The sequence below is a fragment of the Garra rufa genome, chromosome 7, assembly GCF_049309525.1.
Source record: "Garra rufa chromosome 7, GarRuf1.0, whole genome shotgun sequence".
Taxonomy (NCBI): domain Eukaryota; kingdom Metazoa; phylum Chordata; class Actinopteri; order Cypriniformes; family Cyprinidae; genus Garra; species Garra rufa.
Genome location: NC_133367.1, coordinates 9,305,471 through 9,328,689, shown reverse-complemented (window position 1 = coordinate 9,328,689; position 23,219 = coordinate 9,305,471). Strand labels below are relative to the sequence as shown.

Sequence of the window (23,219 nt, the reverse complement as noted above, 5' to 3'; positions counted from 1 at the left end):
TTAATCAGTGGAAAACAGTCTTCAGTTTAGTACAGTAGACATGTATATTGCTTTGTGTATATGGTATTTACCAAATAAAAGTTTTGATTATATTGTCCATCTCCAATAAACCAGTAACTAGGGATGCACCGATACGAATCGGCTGATCATGCTTGTGCGTTTTGTCAGTAAAGCCGGTTCTGTAATCAGCGGTAAATGCCATCAGGTGCGTGATTTCACGTTGAGCCGTATATACTACACACAGCCGTTGTTTACCGACGAGCTGCGCAAATCAATGTTCATTATCAGTGTGAAAGTGCGCAGCTCGTCAGTGAACAACGGCTGTGTGTAGTATATACGGCTCAACGTGAAATCACGCACCTGATGGCATTTACCACTGATTACAGAACCTTCTTTACTGACAAAACGCGCAAGTGATCGGCCGATACGGATCGGTGCATCCCTACCAGTAACACAAGACCATTGTATCAGTTTTCAGAACAAACTTGTACAGATCTGTCCATTAAAAATGCGTCTATTTTCACGCGGCAGCCTGCAATTCATCACGTGTGATCACGGATCTCCCTGCAGGCGCTTTTTCAGAATTTCTTAAAACATTGTTGCGCTTCATATAATATCCACCAGGTGGCGCAAGGAACAACATTCTGTAGCCAAACACCATTGCCAGCTCTAGGGGGCGTTGGCCACAAATACAATTCAATAATTCAGTCTTTCCTGAAATTATGGTTCAAACGAATAGCAAAAAGCTATTCATAACCAGGTGCAATTGTATTATTATTTTCTTTTCTTTCTTTTTTTTTCCGTCCTGATGAACATTTATTAGACTACATTGCAAATAGAAATTATAATTTAGGTTATTTTATTGTTCCCAACTGACAACCGATGTTGATAAGTTATTATTAACCAACAAGATTATGTTAAATTACAATTACATTTAAATTGATACATGGCTGTGACACATTAAAAACAGCTAAAATCGTTTTAAGGGATTAATTGTACACAAGCAAGAAGCAGCATAAACATCAGAACGTCACGCAGAGCTTGTGCACAGAGAAAAACCTAATAAAGCTATATATAATAAATAAAATTGGCCCATATGCGAAATATATTTTTTTTTCTGAATGTATAACAAATTAACAAAACGAAAGAAAATAAAATTAACAAATAGCAGCCTATATGCAGAATTTAAGGCAGTTTCAGAGATGCACCCTTAAAGCAGCATCTTTCCATTATTATTTTTTTGTACAAAGACACATCTGTTTTTTATTGTGATTGTACACAAAGAAAAGAAATATGTAAAATAGCATAGTTTTGAACAATGCCTTATTCTTGAATGAGTATTCTAAGCTGTATCCACTTTAATAAGGGGGAAAAACATCAAGTGATCCTGCCAGCGACAGGACAGTTAAATAACTCGAAAACTTTCATCATCAGAATTATATGCATCATACATTTCACCGTTTTAAAGCAACATCAAATTAAGATATGCATGTTTGAGAGGTAGCTCGTCTTTTTCTTACCATATATACAATATTAGATACACTGACAGCTGATTTGAGTGGAGGAGATATATAAACTATAGATTTTCTAGAGTTAAAAATAATTGTATTTATTTATTTATTATTATTATTTTGATTTGATTTTGGTGCTGTACATTATGATGGTGTACTGCCCATGGCCTTTTTTCTTCTTTAAAAAAAATTGAAGGAAAAGGGACTGTTTCCAGTTAAAGCGAAGTTCTTCCGGCGGTGGAGCGTCAGGGTGGACATACTGATTCAGTAGAGGAGAAATATAAACTATATATACAGGGTGGACATACTGGAATGTAACAATGTCTAAAGTTGAGTCCCAAACCAATGTCTAAAAAAGTATTTGTCTGTTTGTGTGATATTTATTCCAAAAAGGAGTGAGGAAAAAAGCTGTTTAAAAATCAAACAAAAAATCAGAACTTTGCTTCAATTTGTGACTAAAATTACACAAACAGTGAGTAAAAGGCACAGCATTCATAAACACTGAAGATGTCACTCAGTGTCTGTGAAAACTTGCTAATCATGTTAGAAACATGACAACATTTTGGTAATCATGCTAGAATCATGCTAACAACATGCTAACAAACTCACTGTGTGTCAAAATGTCAGTTTTAATCAATTAACCAGACAAAACTGCACAATCCATCTTTTATTTCCATTGTGTTTCTGCTTTGTTTGTTGTAATGAGAGGATTTGTGATTGTGCATCTGTACATCAGCAACAGACAGACACATAGCTAACTTAATATACAATTAAATAGAAGAACAATGTGTATTACATGTAAGAGAGATCATGTCAATGTTTTAATTTCACATTGTAGACTTGTTTTATATCTTTGACACATTTAAGTGCTGCACTTGACAATCACATTTCAACATTTGAATCATTATGGATGAGTTTAATACAAATATTATTAAACTGAAGAGCCAGACAGACTCATCTGAGCGTCTTCCTCCTGTTTCAGCTTTCAATAAAACAAAAGCATCATTTGCTTGAATACTAAATCAACATGAATCATTCAGTATCACATGTTTCTAACACACATGCTGCATTATTTGATTGTAAAGTCTGAGTCTCTTCACCTGTATGGATCACATTCACACATTTATCACACATTTCTTTCTCCTCATAGACACAGTAGTGAAGCTCTTCTGTGGATCCTCACCTGATGTTCACTGCTCCTTTCATCACGATCCAACAACTAGGATGGACATAATTTATCTTCTGATGATTTATTTCCATGATAGACTTTAGAATGGACATTCAACACTGCAAGGTGAAACAAAAGAGAGAAAACAGAGTTCAGTGGAACAAATTGCAAATCAGTTTCTACTTCAATTACAGTTTCTTTTAAAGTTAAAGCTAGATTTAAATGATCTTGCATAGATATTTCTAAAACAATATTTGTGTTTTAAATACATCTGAACATGATTTCCATTCATATGTTTGTCTGTTTGTGTGACTCCTGTTGAGACAATATAAAGAGAAACACACACTAATGAGTGAACGCCAAATATAATAAACCACAAGAACAAATACTAATGTGATTTTGCCTCAAAACGAAACCCTTTCAGTTAAATGTTCCACTAGTTAAAGCTGTTTTTCCTCTAGTTTCAACATTTGTATTGGTCTCAGTAAATAAGTGAAAGTAAAGTAAGTGTAAAGTAATGTGACGTGTTGCTTGTCAAAGTAAAAACACACAAGAGACAGAGACATTGATCATGTGATGCTGGACGGCTGTGAGCTGAAGCTGGAATCTGCACTGATTTTACCAGCGTTTTCCTCCAATCTGACCAAATCTATTTCAAACTGGAATGATTCACTATTACTGATGGCATTAATAAAGCAGCTGTTGTTGGATAAAGCTCTGACAGTCTGCTTTTGTTCTCTTTCCTCCTTTGTGTTCAACATTTTGATCAACTTTACATTTCATTCTGACACAAACCCTTTGAAATAAAGCTTGATGATCATTTGATCATCTTCTTTCACAAATATTTGAAAGTTAATATTTGTCCACATATCAGAGGTAATTGAAGATCTCTTTAATATCACAAAGTGAAGTTTACTGACCTCAGTTTACAGTTTGAGTCTCGTAGCACATCAATGAGCCGCTGCTTTGAGTCTCCAATCTTATTATAACCCAGATCAAGCTCTTTTAGAAACTGCAGTGCTTTTGTGTTTGTCAAAGACTGAGTTAAAGAAGAAACATCTGTAATGCCACAGTCATAAAGACTAGAAAGAGACAAACAGAGGAAGAGAAGATCATCTTACAAACAAATCATTAAGGAGAAGAATTTGACTAGAGATGTTCGATACCCTTTTTTCCTTCCCGATTCCGATACCTGGGCTCGGGGTATCGGCCGATACCGAGTACTAATCCGATACCTGGGTGTGTAATTGTATATACAGCTGTAAATAATACTAATAAATAATTTTTTGGTGTGCTTCAGAGTTATTCCTTAATAAAACAAACATACAGAGATATATACAGTGAACTAGAGTATTTTTATTATATGACATACATTTGATAGTAATATTTTTTTAAATAGTTAGTATTACTAATCTGGTTTTCTGACGTACATCAGCCCTGTTTATAACAGAGAATTTTGGCCAGAATTTGAAAGATTCTCACTAGATCTCGCAGCAGTAACAGTGTTGCAAAATCAACATTGGCTCCCGAATAAAGCTGTTCGGGGTTTGTGCAAGTTTGTTTGCATTGCAGTCCAAGCTGATAAATGGTCAGCGCTGAGCAGCTCAAACGTGTCGTGTTAGTTTCACTTTCGTTTTGCGTGCCATTTTATGTTTCTTATCTGAAACAGAAATGGCAGAGCTTATGAGTTGAACAACGCTGTGGTCACGAAAATTAGTAACACTGGCAGAAAAAATGGTCACAGTCTGGAGCCCTTTAATATTACCGCAAGTGTCCCGCGCGCTTCAGTACAAGCAGTAAACAAACCACGCGCCTGTACAATTCATTAACACAGAGCCACGCATAATTCATATTTAAACAGTCGGTTTTCGGCTTATTATTAGTCCATTTCACGATTTGATTTAAGTGTAATGAACTACCTTTGATTAATGCATCAAACTTTGACAAATTCCGTGACGTTCCGCGTTAAACTGTAAATTCCATTTTGACTGGATTCCGCGATTCCTTCCGTGTTTTCCGCATCTCGGAAATCATAAAGCCCTACATATGAGACATGCCGCCGCTTTACTGGCTGCTTGGTCCAGTCTGAGATACTGCCAAACAGCGGACAAACTGCTAGCACATTTGTATTTCTTCTTCGCCGCTCTAAACAGTGGTTGCTTGTGGCAACACAGCACTACTCCCTGTGTTTGCATTCTGAGCCGCGAAGAAGAACTGGCTTCCAATTTGCTAGCGGGATTAACTTATATCTTAAGAAAATGGTATCGGATCGGTACGTGGGTTCAAGTACTCGCCGATTCCGATGCTAGATTTTTTTGTGGTATCGGCGGCATTTCCGATACTAGTATCGGAATCGGAACAACCCTAAATTTGACACAAATATAATGTGAACCCATGAACCCACTCATCATGAGATATTGAGTAGAAAGTGTTGTGGTTTAAACTGTTGAAGTGATTTTCATCATTTTGATTCTTGTATGTGAATGTTACTGACCTCAATCTCTCCAGTTTACAGTGTGAATCCTTCAGTACGTCACATAAGTGATTCACTCCTGTGTTTGTTATTGAATTAAAGTTCAGGTTCAGTTCTCTCAGGTGTGATGGGTTTGATTTCAGAGCTGAAGTCAGGATGAGACACTGTTTCTTTGTAATACTGCATCCACACAGACTGAAGACAGAAAGAGAAAGAACAATGACTCAGATATATGATGATCATCAGCAAATGCTATACAGTCACTAATAAACCAGAAAAATCATAAAAATCTTAATGATATGAAACAAACCAAGACAGGAGTATTTGAGGATACTAGTTACAATCCAAGTCTGGATTTGTCCTCAATCAACAAGTGCATTTTAAAGAAAAATTAACACTTAAAAAGGTCTAAATTCATAATTGTCAATGATACTAACTGTAGTTTCTCCAGCTTGAATTGTGGGTTCATCAGTAGATTACTGAGTTTTTTCACTACAGAGTTTCCAAGTTTATTCCCGTTCAGGTTCAGGTCTCTCAGGTGTGATGGGTTTGATTTCAGAGCTGAAGTCAGGATGAGACACTGTTTCTCTGATATACTGCATCCACACAGACTGAAGACAGAAAGAGAAAGAACAATGACTCAGATCTATGATGATCATCAGCAAATGCTATACAGTCACTAATAAACCAGAAAAATCATAAAAATCTTAATGATATGAAACAAACCAAGACAGGAGTATTTGAGGACACTAGTTACAATCCAAGTCTGGACCCATCCTCAGTCAACAAATAATGAATCTATACATAGAATCAATATAGAAACAACAGTACAATTAACTAAATTAAATGTCTATTTTCATATTTTTTATGGAATTTAATTAAATAATTAAATCAATCAAATCAAATATTTTTAATCTATTTCAGAGTGTAGTTTACAATTTCTAACTATACAAATATATTAAATAATATGCATTTTTTTGATAGTTTTATTTTTATTTTTTTATTCTGTTTTGTTTCACAGCAAAGCTGTCAAGAGTCCAGTGGTCCTAAACTAAACAGTGAACTTTAATCTGACTGTAACTGCTGTACAGTATAATGATACTAACTCTAGTTTCTCCAGCTTGAATTGTGGGTTCATCAGTAGATCACTGAGGTTTTTCACTCCAGAGTCTCCTAGTTTATTCCCGCTCAGGTTCAGTTCTCTCAGGTGTGATGGGTTTGATTTCAGAGCTGAAGTCAGGATGAGACACTGTTTCTCTGTAATACTGCAATAATCCAGACTGAAGACAGAAAGAAGAATGATCATAAAAAACAATATTAATGTCACTTTTCCTTATTCCTCACTGTTCTAGCTCACACTAAACTGAATAATGTCTGAAACGTTGTATTATGAGCACTTCCTGTGTTTATTTGCTTCTTTATGATGAATTGTTTCTTGTTTTCCAAAATTGTAAGTTGCTTTGAATTAAAGTGTCTGCTGTATGAATAAATGTAAATGTAGATCTATGAGGATCATCTTATTGAAGAGCTACAGTAGCTGTAGATGATTGTGATAAATGATACAGAAATGCAATATGATTGGTTGATTCTAACATGCTGCAGTCTAAAAGTGTCTGCTCTTTAAGAGCGTAAGGCCCATCTTCACTCTCTCATTGTGTGTTTGCTGTGAACACAGGAGTTATGTTGATGTGAGTGTGGTGTTTGTGACATGAGCTCTGTTAATAAAAGTATCATCAGTTTCACATGTGGCGGCTTACTGTCTTACATTATCAAACGTACAACAGTAGTCATATAGTCTGTAGTTCCCATAATCTGTCTGTAATCGTCTCACTAGTTTTGTCTGCTTTATAAGCGTTTTTAGTTTATTCTTTTGTCTATTGTAGCAGAAGATGCAAATCTCATGATATTTCTGCAGAACAACATGTAGACAATCATTACTGTAGCGGCTACTCCGTAGTTACCAAACGCCGCTGAGAGGCTAAACAAGAACTCAATGCATTTGCGACGCAACAATAAAACATCCGTGAGGCAAAACTTCTCTTGGTTGTTCTGATTTATTGTACAGACTGAAGATATCAAGTTTTGTTATATTACGTTGTTGGTCAACAAAGAATACATCGTCCCTGCTCACCCCCTCTCCTTCCCAACTCTAATTGAACAGGTGATTAATATTCCCAATTCCACATAACCCGTGACTCTCCACCACGAACACGTGACATACGCAAAACACATTAACCCTTTCATGTCCACTACAATCCAGCCCCTAATTATTATCAAATAATTATTACATTCATCAAAATAGAGACATGAAATAATCAAATTGATGAATTTTAACAACACCATGTAATGTACAGTCTTCTTTCTTCTTCAAAAAGAGAATAGAAAGGCAAAAAAGTGTTCATAACATGGATTAGTCCAAGTGTCCTTTACAGTTCCACTCTGTCAAGCCACAGAAGTCAATGTCAAAGTCAAAAAATTGTCAAGTAATAAGTAAAGTTAACCGTCTTCTGCTTCTTGTATAAGACAGAGCTTAGTTATCGGTCTGTCCAGACAGCTGCTTTTGGTCTTTTACATGACGCACCAATCCTCTTCTGTCTGGAAACGTTTGAATTACTCGTCCCATAAGCCAAGAGTTGCGTGGTGCTGTGTTATCGACTATAAGCACTATATCTCCTGGTTGAAAGTTACGCTTGACTCTGGTCCACTTCTGACGCTCTTGAAGTTGCTGTAAGTACTCCAGAACCCACCTTTTCCAGAACAAATCTGCCATGTACTGGACCTGCTTCCATCGCTTACGAGCATAAACATCTTCCTTTTTAAATTCTCCTGGTGGTAGGGATGGTGAAGTTTTCAGGAGCAACAGATGGTTTGGTGTTAATGCTTCCAAATCAGATGGATTTGTGGATACTTCGGTGATTGGACGACCATTAATAATAGCTTCCACTTCACAAAGTACAGTATGAAAGCCTTCTTCATCCAGATTCTGCACCTTTAGAATAGAGTTCAGAATTTTCCTCACAGATCTAATTAACCTCTCCCATGCTCCTCCATAATGTGATCCAGTTGGGGGGTTAAACGTCCATTTAATTCCTTTTTGAAGAAGGACATCATTGATCTTACATTGATTCCATTCCTGTATCGCTACTTTTAGTTCACTCTCTGCTCCTACAAAGTTCCTTCCATTATCAGATCGAAGTTCCTGGACCTGTCCGCGTCTTGCAATAAAACGGCGAAGTGCATTTATAAAAGAATCTGTGTCCAAAGAGGATGCCACCTCAATATTTACTGCTCGTATGGCTAAACAAGTGAAAATTACTCCATACCTTTTTACTACACTTCTTCTGCTTTTTACCTCAAAAGGTCCAAAATAATCAACCCCAACACGGGTAAATGGAGGTTCATTTGGAGTTACTCTTTCTGAAGGCAAATCTGCCATCTGTTGACATCCTGGAAGGGAATTCAATTTCCGACAAACAATGCACTTGGACAGTACTTTCCTTATGGCTGTGCTCGCACCAGTAATCCAATATTTCTGGCGCAATTTGGACAACATATGATTGCGACCACCATGTCCTACTTCTTGGTGTATATGTCGCAAGAGAATGTCTGCAATGGGAAAATTCTTAGCCAAAATGGCTGGATGTTTGGATACTTCAGGCATTGATGCCCTACTTAATCGTCCTCCAACTCTTAAAACATCTCCAAGAATAGGACAAAGTCCATAGATATGGCTACTTTTCTTTATGCTTTCACCTCTTTTAATGCTATTAAGCTCATCAGGAAACATCTTTTCTTGAGAAAGTCTAATAATCTCTAATTCAGCCGTCTCTAGTTCTTCTGTTGAGAGGTGAGGATGTTCAAGTTGACCTTTAAAAATCTCCATTTCTTTTTCCAAAGAGCCATCTTGTTGTCCATTTAGGCCAGAATCAGCCAGAGTTAAGTTCAGTTGTTTCCTTTTTTGATTAAGAGACAAAATCCAAGCCACCGCTTTTTTCAAATGGAACCAAGATGAAAAGCGATGAGTGAAACGTGCAATTATGTCATCCTCTTCTTTGAGTTGTGTGGAATTAATCTCTATGCACTTCTTGATTTCAACGTCACTTACTTCATATGTTTCAAGGTCAATGAGATTATCAGGCCACTCACTCTCAGAACAAAGCAGAAAAGCAGGACCTGATATCCATGTTTTATTCTCAAGAAATGATCTTACAGCTGATCCTCTCAAAGCAACATCAGCAGGATTGCTTGCAGAGCCTACATATCTCCACTGTGAGGCTTGCGAGGCCTTGAGGATTTCTGTCACCCGGTTTGCTACAAATATTCGAAATCTGGAAGTCTCATTTTTTATATATTTGAGAACAGAAGCACTATCCGTCCAAAAGACAGAATCTTGCAGCTCCAGATGCAACTCTCTCTTCCACAACACATCCATTCGGCTTGCCATGGTAGCGGCAATAAGCTCCATGCGAGGAATGGTAATGGACTTTGCTGGGGCAACTCTTGATTTTCCCATAATAAAAGCACAGTGGGATTGTGAATGTGCATTACGTAACAACAAGTATGTCACAGTTCCATATCCACGCAACTGTGCAGTAGTGACATCCCCAAAGTTTGGAGGTTTCAAACATCTTGCAAGTTCAAAGTTTTCCAGATGGTGAAGTTCTTGCAGCCAACTAATCCATTTTTGAGCCACCAATTCAGGAAGGACATCATCCCATCCCAGATTTCCTTTGCAGAGCTCTTGTAAGATTTTCTTAGCGGACAAAACCACAGGACTTACAATTCCTAACGGATCATAGATGGAACTGATGATGGACAATATTCCTCTTCTTGTCAGAGGTCTATCTTTTAATACAATCTTAAACTTGAAGGCATCGGACTGAATACACCACTGTACTCCCAACACTCTCTCCATTGATGGAAAATCCCAATCCATGCTCAAGCCTTTCATGGTCTTTGCTCTTTCAGCTTCTGGTATTGCCTCTAGTACTTGACATCTATTGCTCATCCATTTTGTGAGCTTAAAGCCGCCCTTGGCACATATGGAAACAAGCTCATGATACAAAGCAATTGCCTTTTTAGTAGAAGTAACTGAAACAAAACAATCATCAACATAGAAGGAATGTAGGATTGTATCCACCGCAGCTAGGAGACGAAGTCGCTCCAAAGAGGTGCACTAGCATCCTAAAGTCAACTGGATCTTGACTGAAATCCCCTTCAGGCCACCAAAGAAACCGTAACAAATCCACATCATCAGCTGGAACCTTTACTTGATGGAACATTGATTCCACATCGGCCATAATTACTACTGGTTCCTTTCTGAATCTTGTCACTACTCCAACAAGTGAGCTGGTAAGGTCTGGTCCTTGCAAGAGTTTATCATTAAGTGATGTTCCTTGAAAACTCGCTCCACAATCAAACACCACACGGATTTTCTTCTTTGTTGGATGGTAGACACCGTGATGTGGAATATACCAGATCTTTCCATCACTACGCATCAACTCCTCTGCAGGAACTCTCTCTGCATACCCTTTGGAGACCATATCCTGTAGAAAGGCTTTATAATCAGCAAGAAAGGCAGAATCCTTTTGAAGTCTCCTCTTTAAATGTAGAACACGTTGTTCCACAATTTTTCGATTGTTTGGCATATGAACTTTCTCTTTCAAAGGTAAACCAATTTCGTAATGCTCATCTACAAGTTTGGCAGAATTTGTCACCATTTCCATAAATCGTTGATCTTCCTTTGAATAACCAGTTCGTTCATCTTGACTACATTCTGGGAAATCCATTTTAAATTGCTGTTGCCACACATCTTCCACATTCACTACTGAAATTCTGTTAACTGTGACTTCTGGCTGTGCACTTGATACTACATTCTCACCATCTGCAAAGAGTGGTCCATTCACGGTCCATCCCAACATGGTTCTGATTGCATAGGGCCCATCATTTACACTGCAGATTACCTCCAATGGTTCCAATGCTTTAGGAACATTTGTACCTATGAGCAGCTCAATCCCAGCGTCAATCTGAGGTAAATGAACAGTCTTTAAATGAGGCCATCTTTGAAGATCTCTTTCTCTGGGTATATTTCCTTTGTGAACAGGCATGCTTTCCTGGGTGTAAACTCGATGCAAATCACAAAATTCACTTCCATTCAAGCCAGCCACTTCCAATCCTGACAAAACATGGCTACTCACCACCTTTTCTTGCCCCATGGTTCTTAAAAGTATCCGCACTTTAGTTCCTGTAAGGTTAAGTCTTCTCATCAAATTCTCAGTACAGAACACAGCTGTACTACCTTGATCTAAAAAGGCATAAGTAGTAATAATATCACTGCCTTTCTTGGCTTTGATCTGCACAGGAACAATCGGGAGTTTACAGTCATAATCACCAGCCCCAGTCAGACCACTAGACACCAAAACATCATCCACTGTTGGTTTGGATTTCTTCTCAGTTGCATCAGTTGTCCCTTTTTCTTTAGGAAAGATATGCAACAAAGTGGGATGTTTAAGTCCACAAACATCACAACAAAGACGTTTTCTGCATTCTTTGCTAATGTGCCCAATGCACAAACAGCCAAAACAAACTCCACTTTCCTTTAAGAAGCCAATCTTCTCCTTGTGGGGTTGTTTTCCCAACTGAGGACACATGTCCAACATGTGTGCACCTTTACAGCAGAGACATCCTTTATCAAATCTAGTCTGTTTCTTTCCTATATTTTGCGATTCACATTCTTTGTTTATAGCAACACTGGTAGCAAAGCTGGTTCCTTTTATGCCAAAATGAGGATATGATTTAAGTTTCTTCACATTTCTATTCACTGCTCGTGATGGAACATCCTGTATATTTCCAAATATTGGATCGGTTAGGACTTTAACTTGATGTTCAAGAAAGTTAACAATATCCGTGAAAGAAACTCTGCAATTACGTCTTTCTTGGAGTTCACAAACAACACTTCTCCATTTATCTCTAAGTTTGTAGGGCAACTTTTTTATAATCGTCATCATATTGGTAGGCATGTCCAAATCATACAGATATTGCACTTCCTCCATAACATAACGCAGCCTCTAAGAAAGAGACTATATTCCTGTAAGGCATTAACATCTTCAGCTTTAATTTGAGGCCATGAAAGAGCTTTACTCATGTAAGCAGATGCAACTTTCTGTTCATTTCCAAAATGTTCTTGCAGCAAAGTTTTAGCTCTGACGTATCCCCTGCATGGATCAATATGCTGACAACTCTGTATCAACTCTCTTGGACGACCAACAGTATATTGCTCAAGGAAGTATACGCAGTCACTGTAGTTGTCTGTTTTACTTTCAACACTGTTTTCGAAGGCTCTCATAAATGCATGATATTTTAATGGATCACCATAAAAAACTTTCAGATCTCTTTTGGGTAAAGATGACAAACATTGCTGTTTTAACAATAGTGTTGTTATTTCATTTTGCTTTCTCATGATGCCCATTACATTACTTTCCTCTTCAGTGTTGGATTCAACATGTAAATTCAAAGCATTTCCACATGCCATCTGTTCCCCTGTTTGACCTCTAGATGGTTGATGCACTGGATAAGGCTGTGAAGGAACCCGTTGTTTTTCAAATTTCTCTTTAGGTTTTGCTCCCAAATTTCCAGCATCCTGCACCGATCCCTTCTCTTTTGTAGACATTTGAGGAACAAATGAGTTAGCACTGGCATGAAGACTTTTTGTTTTCTTTTGTTTTGGCTCTGAACTAGAATGTCTTCCTCCTGAATGACCCGATTTACTGCTTAATACACTTTGAGATTTCAGAACATTCAATTTAGCCATTTGAATTTCAATTTCTCCTTGAAGATTAAGCTGTTCTTTCCTTCTTCGTAACTGTTCCTCTTGATCCTCTAGTTCATGTTTCTCCTTCAATAATTTTTGTTGTGCCCTTAATGCAGCCAACTCAGCCTCTGCTTTAAGACATACAGAAGAAATTGACGACACCCCAGATCTTCTTCCAACAACCGAACTTTGATTTTTGGATGATCTGCTCCCCACATTAGATACAATGTCATCTTGCAAATTATCTGACACAACAATGGATGAAGCATGGACTGTGACTTGAGGAATGATATCTTCTTGTGTTGCATCAACATCAGAATAAACAGGAACACTATTCTCCAATGATTCTTCCGGACAACTTAACCAATGTTGCACAGTATCTTTAAATGTGTTGCTGTATTTCATGATGCTCAAAAACCATTCGTTTTGTTTTTCCTGTTCCTCTTCAGGAAGTAAAGGAATGACCATATCATGTTGCTTGTTGGCATTTTCACAAAGCTGAACAAGAGTTTTAAAAAGCATTTGCACCCGAGAGACATTTCCTTTTCTTGTCATCAGACTTTTCATCTCTGGAATCAGTCCTTTAATTGTATTTACATCTTTCTTTCGTTCCATTTGAAGTCTTTCAATTTTATTGGCTAAAACCTTTGCAGTGAGTTTAGTTTCTCTTTTACTGCCATGCAGATCAAGGCCAGCGACGTCATCAACGCCCGCTTCATTCATGTTTTTGCGTTCCCCAACAAGCCAACAATATTTGTTCAACCAGATTCTCAAACATCACAGCGACATATAAACAACCTCTGTCAACTCTATAAACATCCTGACTTATTTACCACACTAAACAAACCAGCAAAAACATACTACAATAACCAGAGCTCTGGACCAACCCAACTGAAGCCAAACAAAACAATAACACTATCTCACGATCATCCCCAATGGATGAAACAGCGTACCAAATTCAAATACCGCGCGATCATCCCCAATGGACAAATATTGCGCTTTCTAAATACAGCACAGCCGAGTAACAAGAAGCCCAGCAGGCTTACCTATGTGGTGATTGTTTGCTTGCTTCTCCTAGGAACTTTGCCGATCGGTTTGCGCTGGCATTTCAACTTCTGCGGCTGTAGAATTCTCCTTTCCAAATGAGCAGAATCCTGTACTCCGCAACACGATGTAATCCTTTTGCTGCGTTTGCCGAGAAATGATTTCTTTGTTGACATAATGTAGCGGCTACTCCGTAGTTACCAAACGCCGCTGAGAGGCTAAACAAGAACTCAATGCATTTGCGACGCAACAATAAAACATCCGTGAGGCAAAACTTCTCTTGGTTGTTCTGATTTATTGTACAGACTGAAGATATCAAGTTTTGTTATATTACGTTGTTGGTCAACAAAGAATACATCGTCCCTGCTCACCCCCTCTCCTTCCCAACTCTAATTGAACAGGTGATTAATATTCCCAATTCCACATAACCCGTGACTCTCCACCACGAACACGTGACATACGCAAAACACATTAACCCTTTCATGTCCACTACAATTACATAAGTTTCAAACACATAGATGCAATGCTACAATAAACTTTAATCTGACTGTAACTGCTGTACAGTATAATGATACTGTCTACTATTGTCAATCACTTTAGTCTCACAGATCAATATTCAAACATACTGTAGACTAAACAATTACAAGTCAACAACAAAGACAGTTTGCTTATAAAAATATTAGACTTTGCACATGTGTTTATTTAATGAATTAACCTATTTCCTTAAACTGAAGACATTCAAATAAGTTTTGAAAAGGCAGTTGATTTGCTTTAGTGCTGCACTGATCAGGAAATTTGAGGCAGATACTGATCACTGATTCTTAAAATGCTCTTCTTCAGTTTTTACAATGTATAGTATATGCTGCACCAAAATTAGACATTTTACATTTTGAGAAACACAAACTTTAAATTAAAAGCAGTTATGAATAGTTGTCAAAACTTCAAAAAAAATTACAACTTAAATTGAATTTATAAATTAAAAATATACATGTATATTCATAATCTATGACAAAAATATATTACAAACTAAGTTAGTGGATAATTCAGTAGCAAAAGTTATTTTAGAAAAATCAGTGCACAATATTAATAATTTTATAAATTCAAACATTTTGTGAAAAAACATTGAGTGGGGAACAAATAAATGTGCAGCACTGAATCTGGTAAAATGTTACTCATAGCTATTTGCATTGTTGTTATAAAAGGCATTAATGAAAAACTATATATTTCCACATAAATATAAATACTATAAAATTGAAATATTTTAAATGAGGCATCAACATACGATAGATAGGACAAAACAGTATTTGCATCCGATGTGCAAAATGATGTGCTTGAAGCAACACAGAGTCACAGCACACAACTCTTGACATTAAAAAGTAGAAATCACAAAGGGAAGAGATATTGATGTGTGGTGTATTATATCTGTGCAACAGTTTGTTTGTTCTTAACAGTTTTACATTTCAGTGAATGTGCAAGTTAAAAACTAGTCTTTGTTACGCTGTGTTTTGTTCAACAGACATCTGGAAACATGATTTAGAAACAACAAAAACAGCCATATATTTGCAAAATCATAGTCATTTATCTATAAATCAATAATAATGGGAACACTGAATGATCTTGTAGAGAGTTTTATGGAGCTGACTGTTGTAACTGAACACGACCAGAGTTTGAATTGAACAGAGAATGACTGACAGACGCAGCAGAGAAAAGAGTTTACATTAACTTTAGTGTAAGGCCTTGAATATCTGTATCTCACATTAAACTATCAAATAGCTTCAGAAAACTCAGAATATTGTGTTTGTATGCCTTTTGTTTGGTTTAATAGAAACAGAACAGTTCACACAATACTGGATTTAGATCGGCCCTGTCTGACCATTACACCCGATCCAGCAAGAACTAGTAGGATCTTCACATTAGTGGCTCTTTGTGATGCTGAGAAAAACTGCTCTGACTCAAACTAATGACGAAATATGATCAACTACAATAACAGTACTATTAAAAGTAATGTAAGATTGTGAATAAAGCAGCAATACTCACATCAGTGTGTTGAGTTGACAGTGTTTATCCTCCAGTAGAGCAGAGATCTGATTCACTCCTGTGTCTCCTAGTTCATGTTTACTCAGATTCAGCTCTCTCAGGAGTAACGGGTTTTTACCCACAATTCCAGTCACATACTGACAGCCTTCATCTGCAGCAGGACCCAAAAACCTGCAGAAAACAAGATGAAGCAAGCAAGAACAATTTAGTTCTGATTTAATGGTCCACTGCATCACAAAAATCATTACCAAAAAAAACCTTTGTTATTCTAAAATGATATCTAGTAATTGCAAACCTTTTCTTTAAACATTTAAATACACAAATATTTGAAAACAAATTCTAATAGTCACAGTTACTGTATAATAAATACTTTCTGCTGTCAAAAGAACGAGCTCTTATTCAGCATATAGAGTTATCGCCCCCCAGGGAAGTCCATTAAAAAACGCTTTAATGTGGCTTAATGGAGCTGAACGACCGGCAAAAAACTAATTTTGGTCAAACGTTACATATAATAAACACTGACACTGCAAGTATTTATTTTGTAACATCAGAAATTTGGTTTTAAGATAACTTAACGTGGTTTAACGTATTTCCTTATCTATGGGGGACGCTTAATGTGATATATTCACTTTATATGCGGAATAAGAGCTCATTCTTTTGACAGCATAGTATTTATTATAAGTAAAATTTGACAGAAGTTTGGTTTTCCCCAGTCGTTGTTAAAGTTAAACCATGTTAAGCTGTTTCCTTATGGACTTCCCTGGGGGACGATTACTTTATATGCTGAATAAGAGCTCGTTCTTTTGACAGCAGAAAGTATTTATTATAAGTAGCTAAAATTTGACAGAAGTTTGGTCTTCCCTGGTCGCTGTTGAGGTAAGTTAAACCACGTTAAGCTGTTTCCTTATAATGGGCTTCTATGGGGGAGAAAACGCTTAACGTGATATTCTTCACTTTATCTGTGGAATAAGGACTCGTTCTTTTGATAGTAATTAGTGTTTGTTCCAAGTAAGGTTTGACACAAATTTAGGGTTTCCTGGTCGTTTTTTACGTATAAGCCACGTTAAGCGTTTTTCACGTTAAGCGTTTTAGAACATCCCGGGTTGCTTCTGTACCGAGGTAAAGTTAGTTTTAGGTTTGACATTGGCTGGATATTTGCCTAGGCTGATTTAGGGACCGTCTGCAAATTTACCTCACTAAACAAAACGAAGTCCAGTTTTTTCATGTTTTAAAGGCTGTAGTACGTTTGTGGTTAAAAGGCTAACTTACTACAGGTCAAATTTTGCCAATTACCTCTTTACTGTACATACAGTACATAATTATATTAGAAAATAATTACTGTAATTTACCAAAAGGGTTTTTTCACGTTCCAGAACTTGTAACGTTAGTACTTTTGTAGTAACAAGACTGACTTTCTAGGGATTACATTTTGACAGCATCACCCTTACTGTAAATACAGTGCATACTTATTCTATTATTTAACCGTCAGTTGTGACACGCAGCTCTAGCATTCTGCCTGCTTCAAATCAGACTCGGAGATTAAATAGTCTGGTAAGATCACATTTATTTGAATGAAACATAGCATTTGTTTCAGTAGATTATCGATAGACCAAGAAAGAGTGTGAAGGCAAGAGAGATGACAGTTGTGTGTGTGTGTATGTGTGTGTGTGTGTGTGTGTGTGTGTGTGTGTGTGCGTAAGTTACCTGCCTGCATGCTGTGCGTCCCTCTCTACAAACAGCAGTTTTACCACCTCGTTGCTGAGGAATATAATGTAGCGATCTAGTATCTAGGCTATTTTAATAAGAATCGCGGGCAAGCGCTTACAAGAAGTTTATGTATGTGCGCAGCACAACGCAATCTCTCTCTCTCTCTGTCTGTCTCTCTCTCTCTCTGTCTCTCTCTCTGTTTGCGTGCATCAATTTAAGCAGCGCATTAATATAGAACGGTGATTAAACTGATTGAGAACTACCTGTGCATTAAACGGTTTTACTGCACACCTGCCAGCCAATCAGAATCCAGTATCCAGACATTCCATGGAATAAATGTTTGTATAGCTCAGGTGTGAAGTTCCAAAATAAAAAACAGTTATTTATGTGTGGTTTATTGTATTTTATGTACAGTTTATTTATGTGTGTATAGCTCAGGTGTATGCACTGCAGCTCCATAAAGTGTGCTGTACACAAGCTAACCTTTGGGTTAACGGCTCAGGAACAGCATGATAAATAAATCTTAACCACTGATTCCAAACAAAGCAGGTTTGCTTTCGCATCCAAACACAGCGTCTCCACAACATGACGACAACACTACAACTCACTGAAGACTCGTTTTCTCTTTGTGGAAACCTTTGGACAGCATTACGCTAATATTTCACATTGGGATGCAGACATTTGTGAAAGTAATATCTGGACTTCAGTCTAGGCATTTTAGTCATTTCTGGAAAATAAATCACTTTGCAGGAGACTATGACCTTTGAAACTCTGAAGATCTTACACAAACAGATACATTACACACTAAAGGAAAATGAAAACATTAAAAAGCATCATATGACCCCTTTAAATTAAGTGTGCAGTAATTTTATAATGTCTAAATGTACATTTATGACCTAAAAACTAAATCTAGTATTTACAAACCCAGTGCTGAAGAGCTGTAAACTGAGTCAAGATTGTAAATTATTATTCAGATTTTCAGTTCTCAGATATTTATCATCTATTGGCTACTTTTTAAATATTTTTGATGTTATATTTTAATTAGTAAGTTATGAAGCTCTGAATTTCTGCAAAGCATTTGTAAATATAAAACAAGGTTAGTTAAGGTTTTGTTTGTTAAAGCAAACATGTGAAAGTAGAGCAGTGTTTAAAATGATTGTGTGAAAACAGACTCAGTCTTACCTCTGTTTGTGTGAGAGACTCATCTCAGACGGAGAGTCCTTTCCTCGCTCCTCTGACATACTGCAGATAAACTGCCAGAGATCAGCACTGGGTTGAGAAAACTATCTGCTGTTCAGTTTGACCTGGAGATGATGATCCTTAATGAGATCAAGAAATATCTGGAGTTAGCAGCAACACAAAACACAGGATCAAATAAAGTCAGTTATGAACAAATGCATTGCCATGTAGAATAACCACATTCAGAAACACATTGGTTTTCAATAACCCCTTTTGGAAAACTTACTTGCAGTCTTGTCCACTAAGAAGAGCATAAGTATTTGAAACGATCATTTTCTGTCCTTTAGGCCTGTAGTTTGTCAGCAATAATTCTCATATCTCTCAGACAGATTGGATTAAATACAGAAACAATGTCCGCGAGTGTTAAAATTAGTAGAGTCTGCGCTAAAGTTGTGTCTATAAAATGTTTTCTAGGACATAGAATGGATCAAATCCAATGAGCAACGCTTTGTTTTGCTATCTGCGTGTTTTCCGCAGTTACTTTCGTTTTCGTCTTCTTCGTGGGTTTTTCTGGAGGGTTTGAACGAGCTGAACAGTTACTGCCACCTGCTGAACTGGAGCCTGATATTCACCTCATAAATTAAACACTGCTTTATTATTGTCCTTGTTCTGAACTGTTATCTGTGATGTTTATTGCAAATGTCACACATGCTGAGATGTGTATTTACTTCTTACTTTCAGTTCTTTCTATTCATATTAGGGTGTAGTATTAATACTTGTTCTACAGTTTCTGCTTCTTTATGTTTATAGGCTCCATGTCCAACTGGTTTAGATTAAAGGCAATAAAGCTGTTTTCTGTATAAAAAGGGGAAAAAAGAAAAGACTAAACAATATGAAATGCACAAATTCAGAAATAAATGTGTTAGCAGCAAATTACATGATTTATCAGACTATAATGAAGTGCTGTTGAGAGGTTTATGAAGTAGTTTGTCTCAGCTGACAGCCATGAAATGAGTTTTAAGTGTCAGTTTACAGCTGATCTGAAGACATCAGCACAATGAATGAGTGAAAACAGGAACTATACATTAAATTAAATTCAAAGAAACTTGAAATAGTAACTAATTTGGGAAAAGATGATAAAAGCTGTATATCATAGTTTGAGATCATCACAAAAGGAACAGTAATGTTTGCAATCAAGTAATGTTTCTAATTATAAACCTACACCTTAATGTATCAAAATATATAAAACAAGTCTACAATGTGGAGCATGACAGCAGCTAAAAATAAAGTAGAAAAACATATTTCATTATTACATGATCTCAAACATTATTCTATTCTACTTTCTATTCAGTGATGTGTGTGTCTGTTGTTAATGTCCAGATATCCAGTATATTGTCTTTGTTCTGTGGATGGAGTCTCTCCCTCATCAGTCCAGACCAACTAAACATTTTCACCAGTTAATAGCATTTGTGTCTTTCTCTCTCCTCTAGATCCTCAAATACATTTAGTCTTTATTCTCCACATTTATATTTGCATGTAAATACAATCAGACATATACAGTTAAAACTATTATTTAGTTTGTTTTGAAAAGTCCATCTGTCTGTTTTCAGTATTATTAAATCTACATAAGCAGTTTCTCTCTCTTAAATAAAGGCTAACTTGTAGAAGAAACATCTGTAATGCCACAGTCATAAAGACTAGAAAGAGACAAACAGAGGAAGAGAAGATCATCTTACAAACAAATCATTAAGGAGAAGAATTAGACACAAATATAATGTGAACTCAGACTCAAATCTTCAAGCAGTTCAGCAGATTTAATGCTTGCTGTTAAAAAGACATACAAACTGTTAATCGTTTAAATGAAGAGGCAAAATAAAGTATAAATGGCTAAATCAGTTTTCCTTTTTCCTTCTTGCTGTCAACCAAGTGTTTCTAATATGAACTGATTGATTTACATGAATTTGAAATGAAGTTCACAATGTTATCAACCCTCTACTCAGACTTTTATCTTTTGTAACTTGATTCAACATCAGCATTGAAGTGCTATTTATGGCAATACAATAAATCCACATAATAGCAGTGATCTCCCACATATTAGTTATTCTAAGTTTCAGTCGTTGTTGTTAGTAGCATTGGCTGCTCATAGACAAGAAATGAACAGTTTTATATCATTGTGCTTTTAAACTTTCTTGAACCGCTGTAATGAAACCACACTTACAAAGATATTTAGTCAATATCCAGTGGATTTTTATAAAAATGAAACTTTCCATTGGTGGACAAGGTCAAGGTTAACAGTTTAACATTAACTTAACAGGTTCCAACAGGTTAAAATCAGTGTTCATTTTGTCAGCAAATATTGATTTAGTCTTAGTCATAGTCTTTTGACTAAAATGTCATTTAGTTTGAGTCATATTTTAGTCATCTGGATTGTTTTAGTTTTAGTCGACAGTAGATTGAGTGGCTTTAGTTACAGTTAGATTTCTCTAGAAGGACCAAACTCATTGTATAGGTTTGATAATACGGTTTTATCATGATAGACACAGATTTAACTGCTGTGACACACAACATGTCTTTATATTCAAATTAAATGAATCCACTTCTCATAAAGAAACAAGAACATGTCTTCTTTTCAATCAAATACCAATGGTTATTCAGGCTAATTATGCATTCTTTATAACAACGTGTTTACCACTTTCTTCTTTCCTTCAAGCAGAAAGAATACATTTATTTATAAAAAAAACATTTAGATTAATCTACAAGAAGTAACCCTGAAGATGCACATGAACATCACACTAGAGAGAAGCTGCACACATGTGATCAATGTGGACAAATATTTGCGTGGTCTACAGGCCTGAAGGAGCACCTGAAAGTTGATATGAAGGAGAAACCACATTCATGTCCTTTATGTGGAAAGAGTTTTCACAACTGCAGAGTTTAAAACTTGATCAGAAGATACACACTGGTGTGAGAGATCTTATGTGTTTTTAGTGTAAGAAGACTTTTATGACAGTTAACCACCAGAGGATCCACACTAGAGAGAAACCTTACAAGTGTTCACACTGTGACAAGAGATTGAGTCGGTCAGAAACCCTGAAAACACATGAGAGGATCCACACTGGAGAGAAACCATATCACTGACTGAATGTGGGAAGAGTTTGACTCAGTCTCCTAATCTACTCATGCACACAAAAAGGATTGATAGTAAGCAGATCATCTTTCAGGTCTCATCCTCACCAAACGTGACACAATAATGAGCAGAAAAACACAATCTCTTCTGTAGAAATCTGTCATAATCAGCTCTAACATGCCACATGAAAAAGAAACATCTTCTGTAGTTTTTACAGCGAATAAAGTTCACCTTCAAGACCAGCAGATTCATCTGTGAGATTCAGAAACAATGTTTAAAAGTTTTCTTCTAGTATGTCATTTTACTTTATGATATTAATTGTATCATTGTGCTTTCCTACGAGTTTTGTTTTGTGGTTAGTTTTCTGATAATACATATGTATCACTCTGTAGCAGCGTCCTATCCACTTATGAACAGCTGATGTTCTTTATTCATACGTTGGAAATAAAATCATTGTCCATTCAGAATCCGTCTTTTGCTTTGCTCTTTTAATGAATGAAATGCGGTTTACAATAAAAGACGCATGGATTCGGGACTTAATGAATCTTACTATACGGTAAGAACCATGTGATCCCGTCACCTATTCACCTTCCTTCACACACAATCATGAGGGTTTAAATGTCACATGACCAAACCAGCTCCTCCCATTCCAAACCGCCCTCTAGTGGTTAAAATTACATTGGGCTCCTACACACTCCTTTTCATGAGGGACAGGAATTTTTTCTTTTTTTTTTTTACATGTACACACCTTTGAAAAAGAAAAAGAGACTAACACTTTTAAGAGAAAGTGAAATACTTTTTTTTTTTCATTTGTTTCTAGAAAACACAGATGTACTGTCATTTAACTTTTAACTTTTGGGGTCAGTAATTTTTTTTTTTTTTAAGTTTAATACTTTTATTCACCAAGGATGTGTTGAAATCATAAAAAGTGATAGAAAAACATATACTGTTAGAAAATATTTACATTTTGAAGAAAGGCTGTTATTTTTTACTTTTAATTAATCAAAGAAACAAAAAAACAACAACAAAAAAAAGTATCACAGGCTCCAAAACAATTTTTGCCAGCACAACAGTTTCCAGCATTGATCTTTCTAATAATAAATCAGTATATTAGAATGATTTCTGAAGGATCATGTGACACTTAAAACTGCAATAACAGCTGA

General features: G+C 36.4%; 1 protein-coding gene across 1 annotated transcript in view; it reads right to left on the bottom strand.

Moving 5' to 3' along the window:
• Positions 1-2,746: 2,746 nt before the first annotated feature.
• The window catches only part of LOC141337909 (uncharacterized), an 831,413-nt gene continuing 810,940 nt past the window's right edge, over positions 2,747-23,219 (bottom strand). Inside the window, exons 31-36 of the mRNA XM_073843485.1 lie at positions 16,044-16,214; positions 6,259-6,432; positions 5,590-5,763; positions 5,174-5,347; positions 3,600-3,761; positions 2,747-2,798 (exon numbers count right to left, since the gene is read on the bottom strand). Coding sequence (XP_073699586.1) covers positions 2,780-2,798; positions 3,600-3,761; positions 5,174-5,347; positions 5,590-5,763; positions 6,259-6,432; positions 16,044-16,214 — 874 coding nt within the window. The 3' untranslated portion in view covers positions 2,747-2,779. The remainder of the gene's footprint in view (positions 2,799-3,599; positions 3,762-5,173; positions 5,348-5,589; positions 5,764-6,258; positions 6,433-16,043; positions 16,215-23,219) is intronic.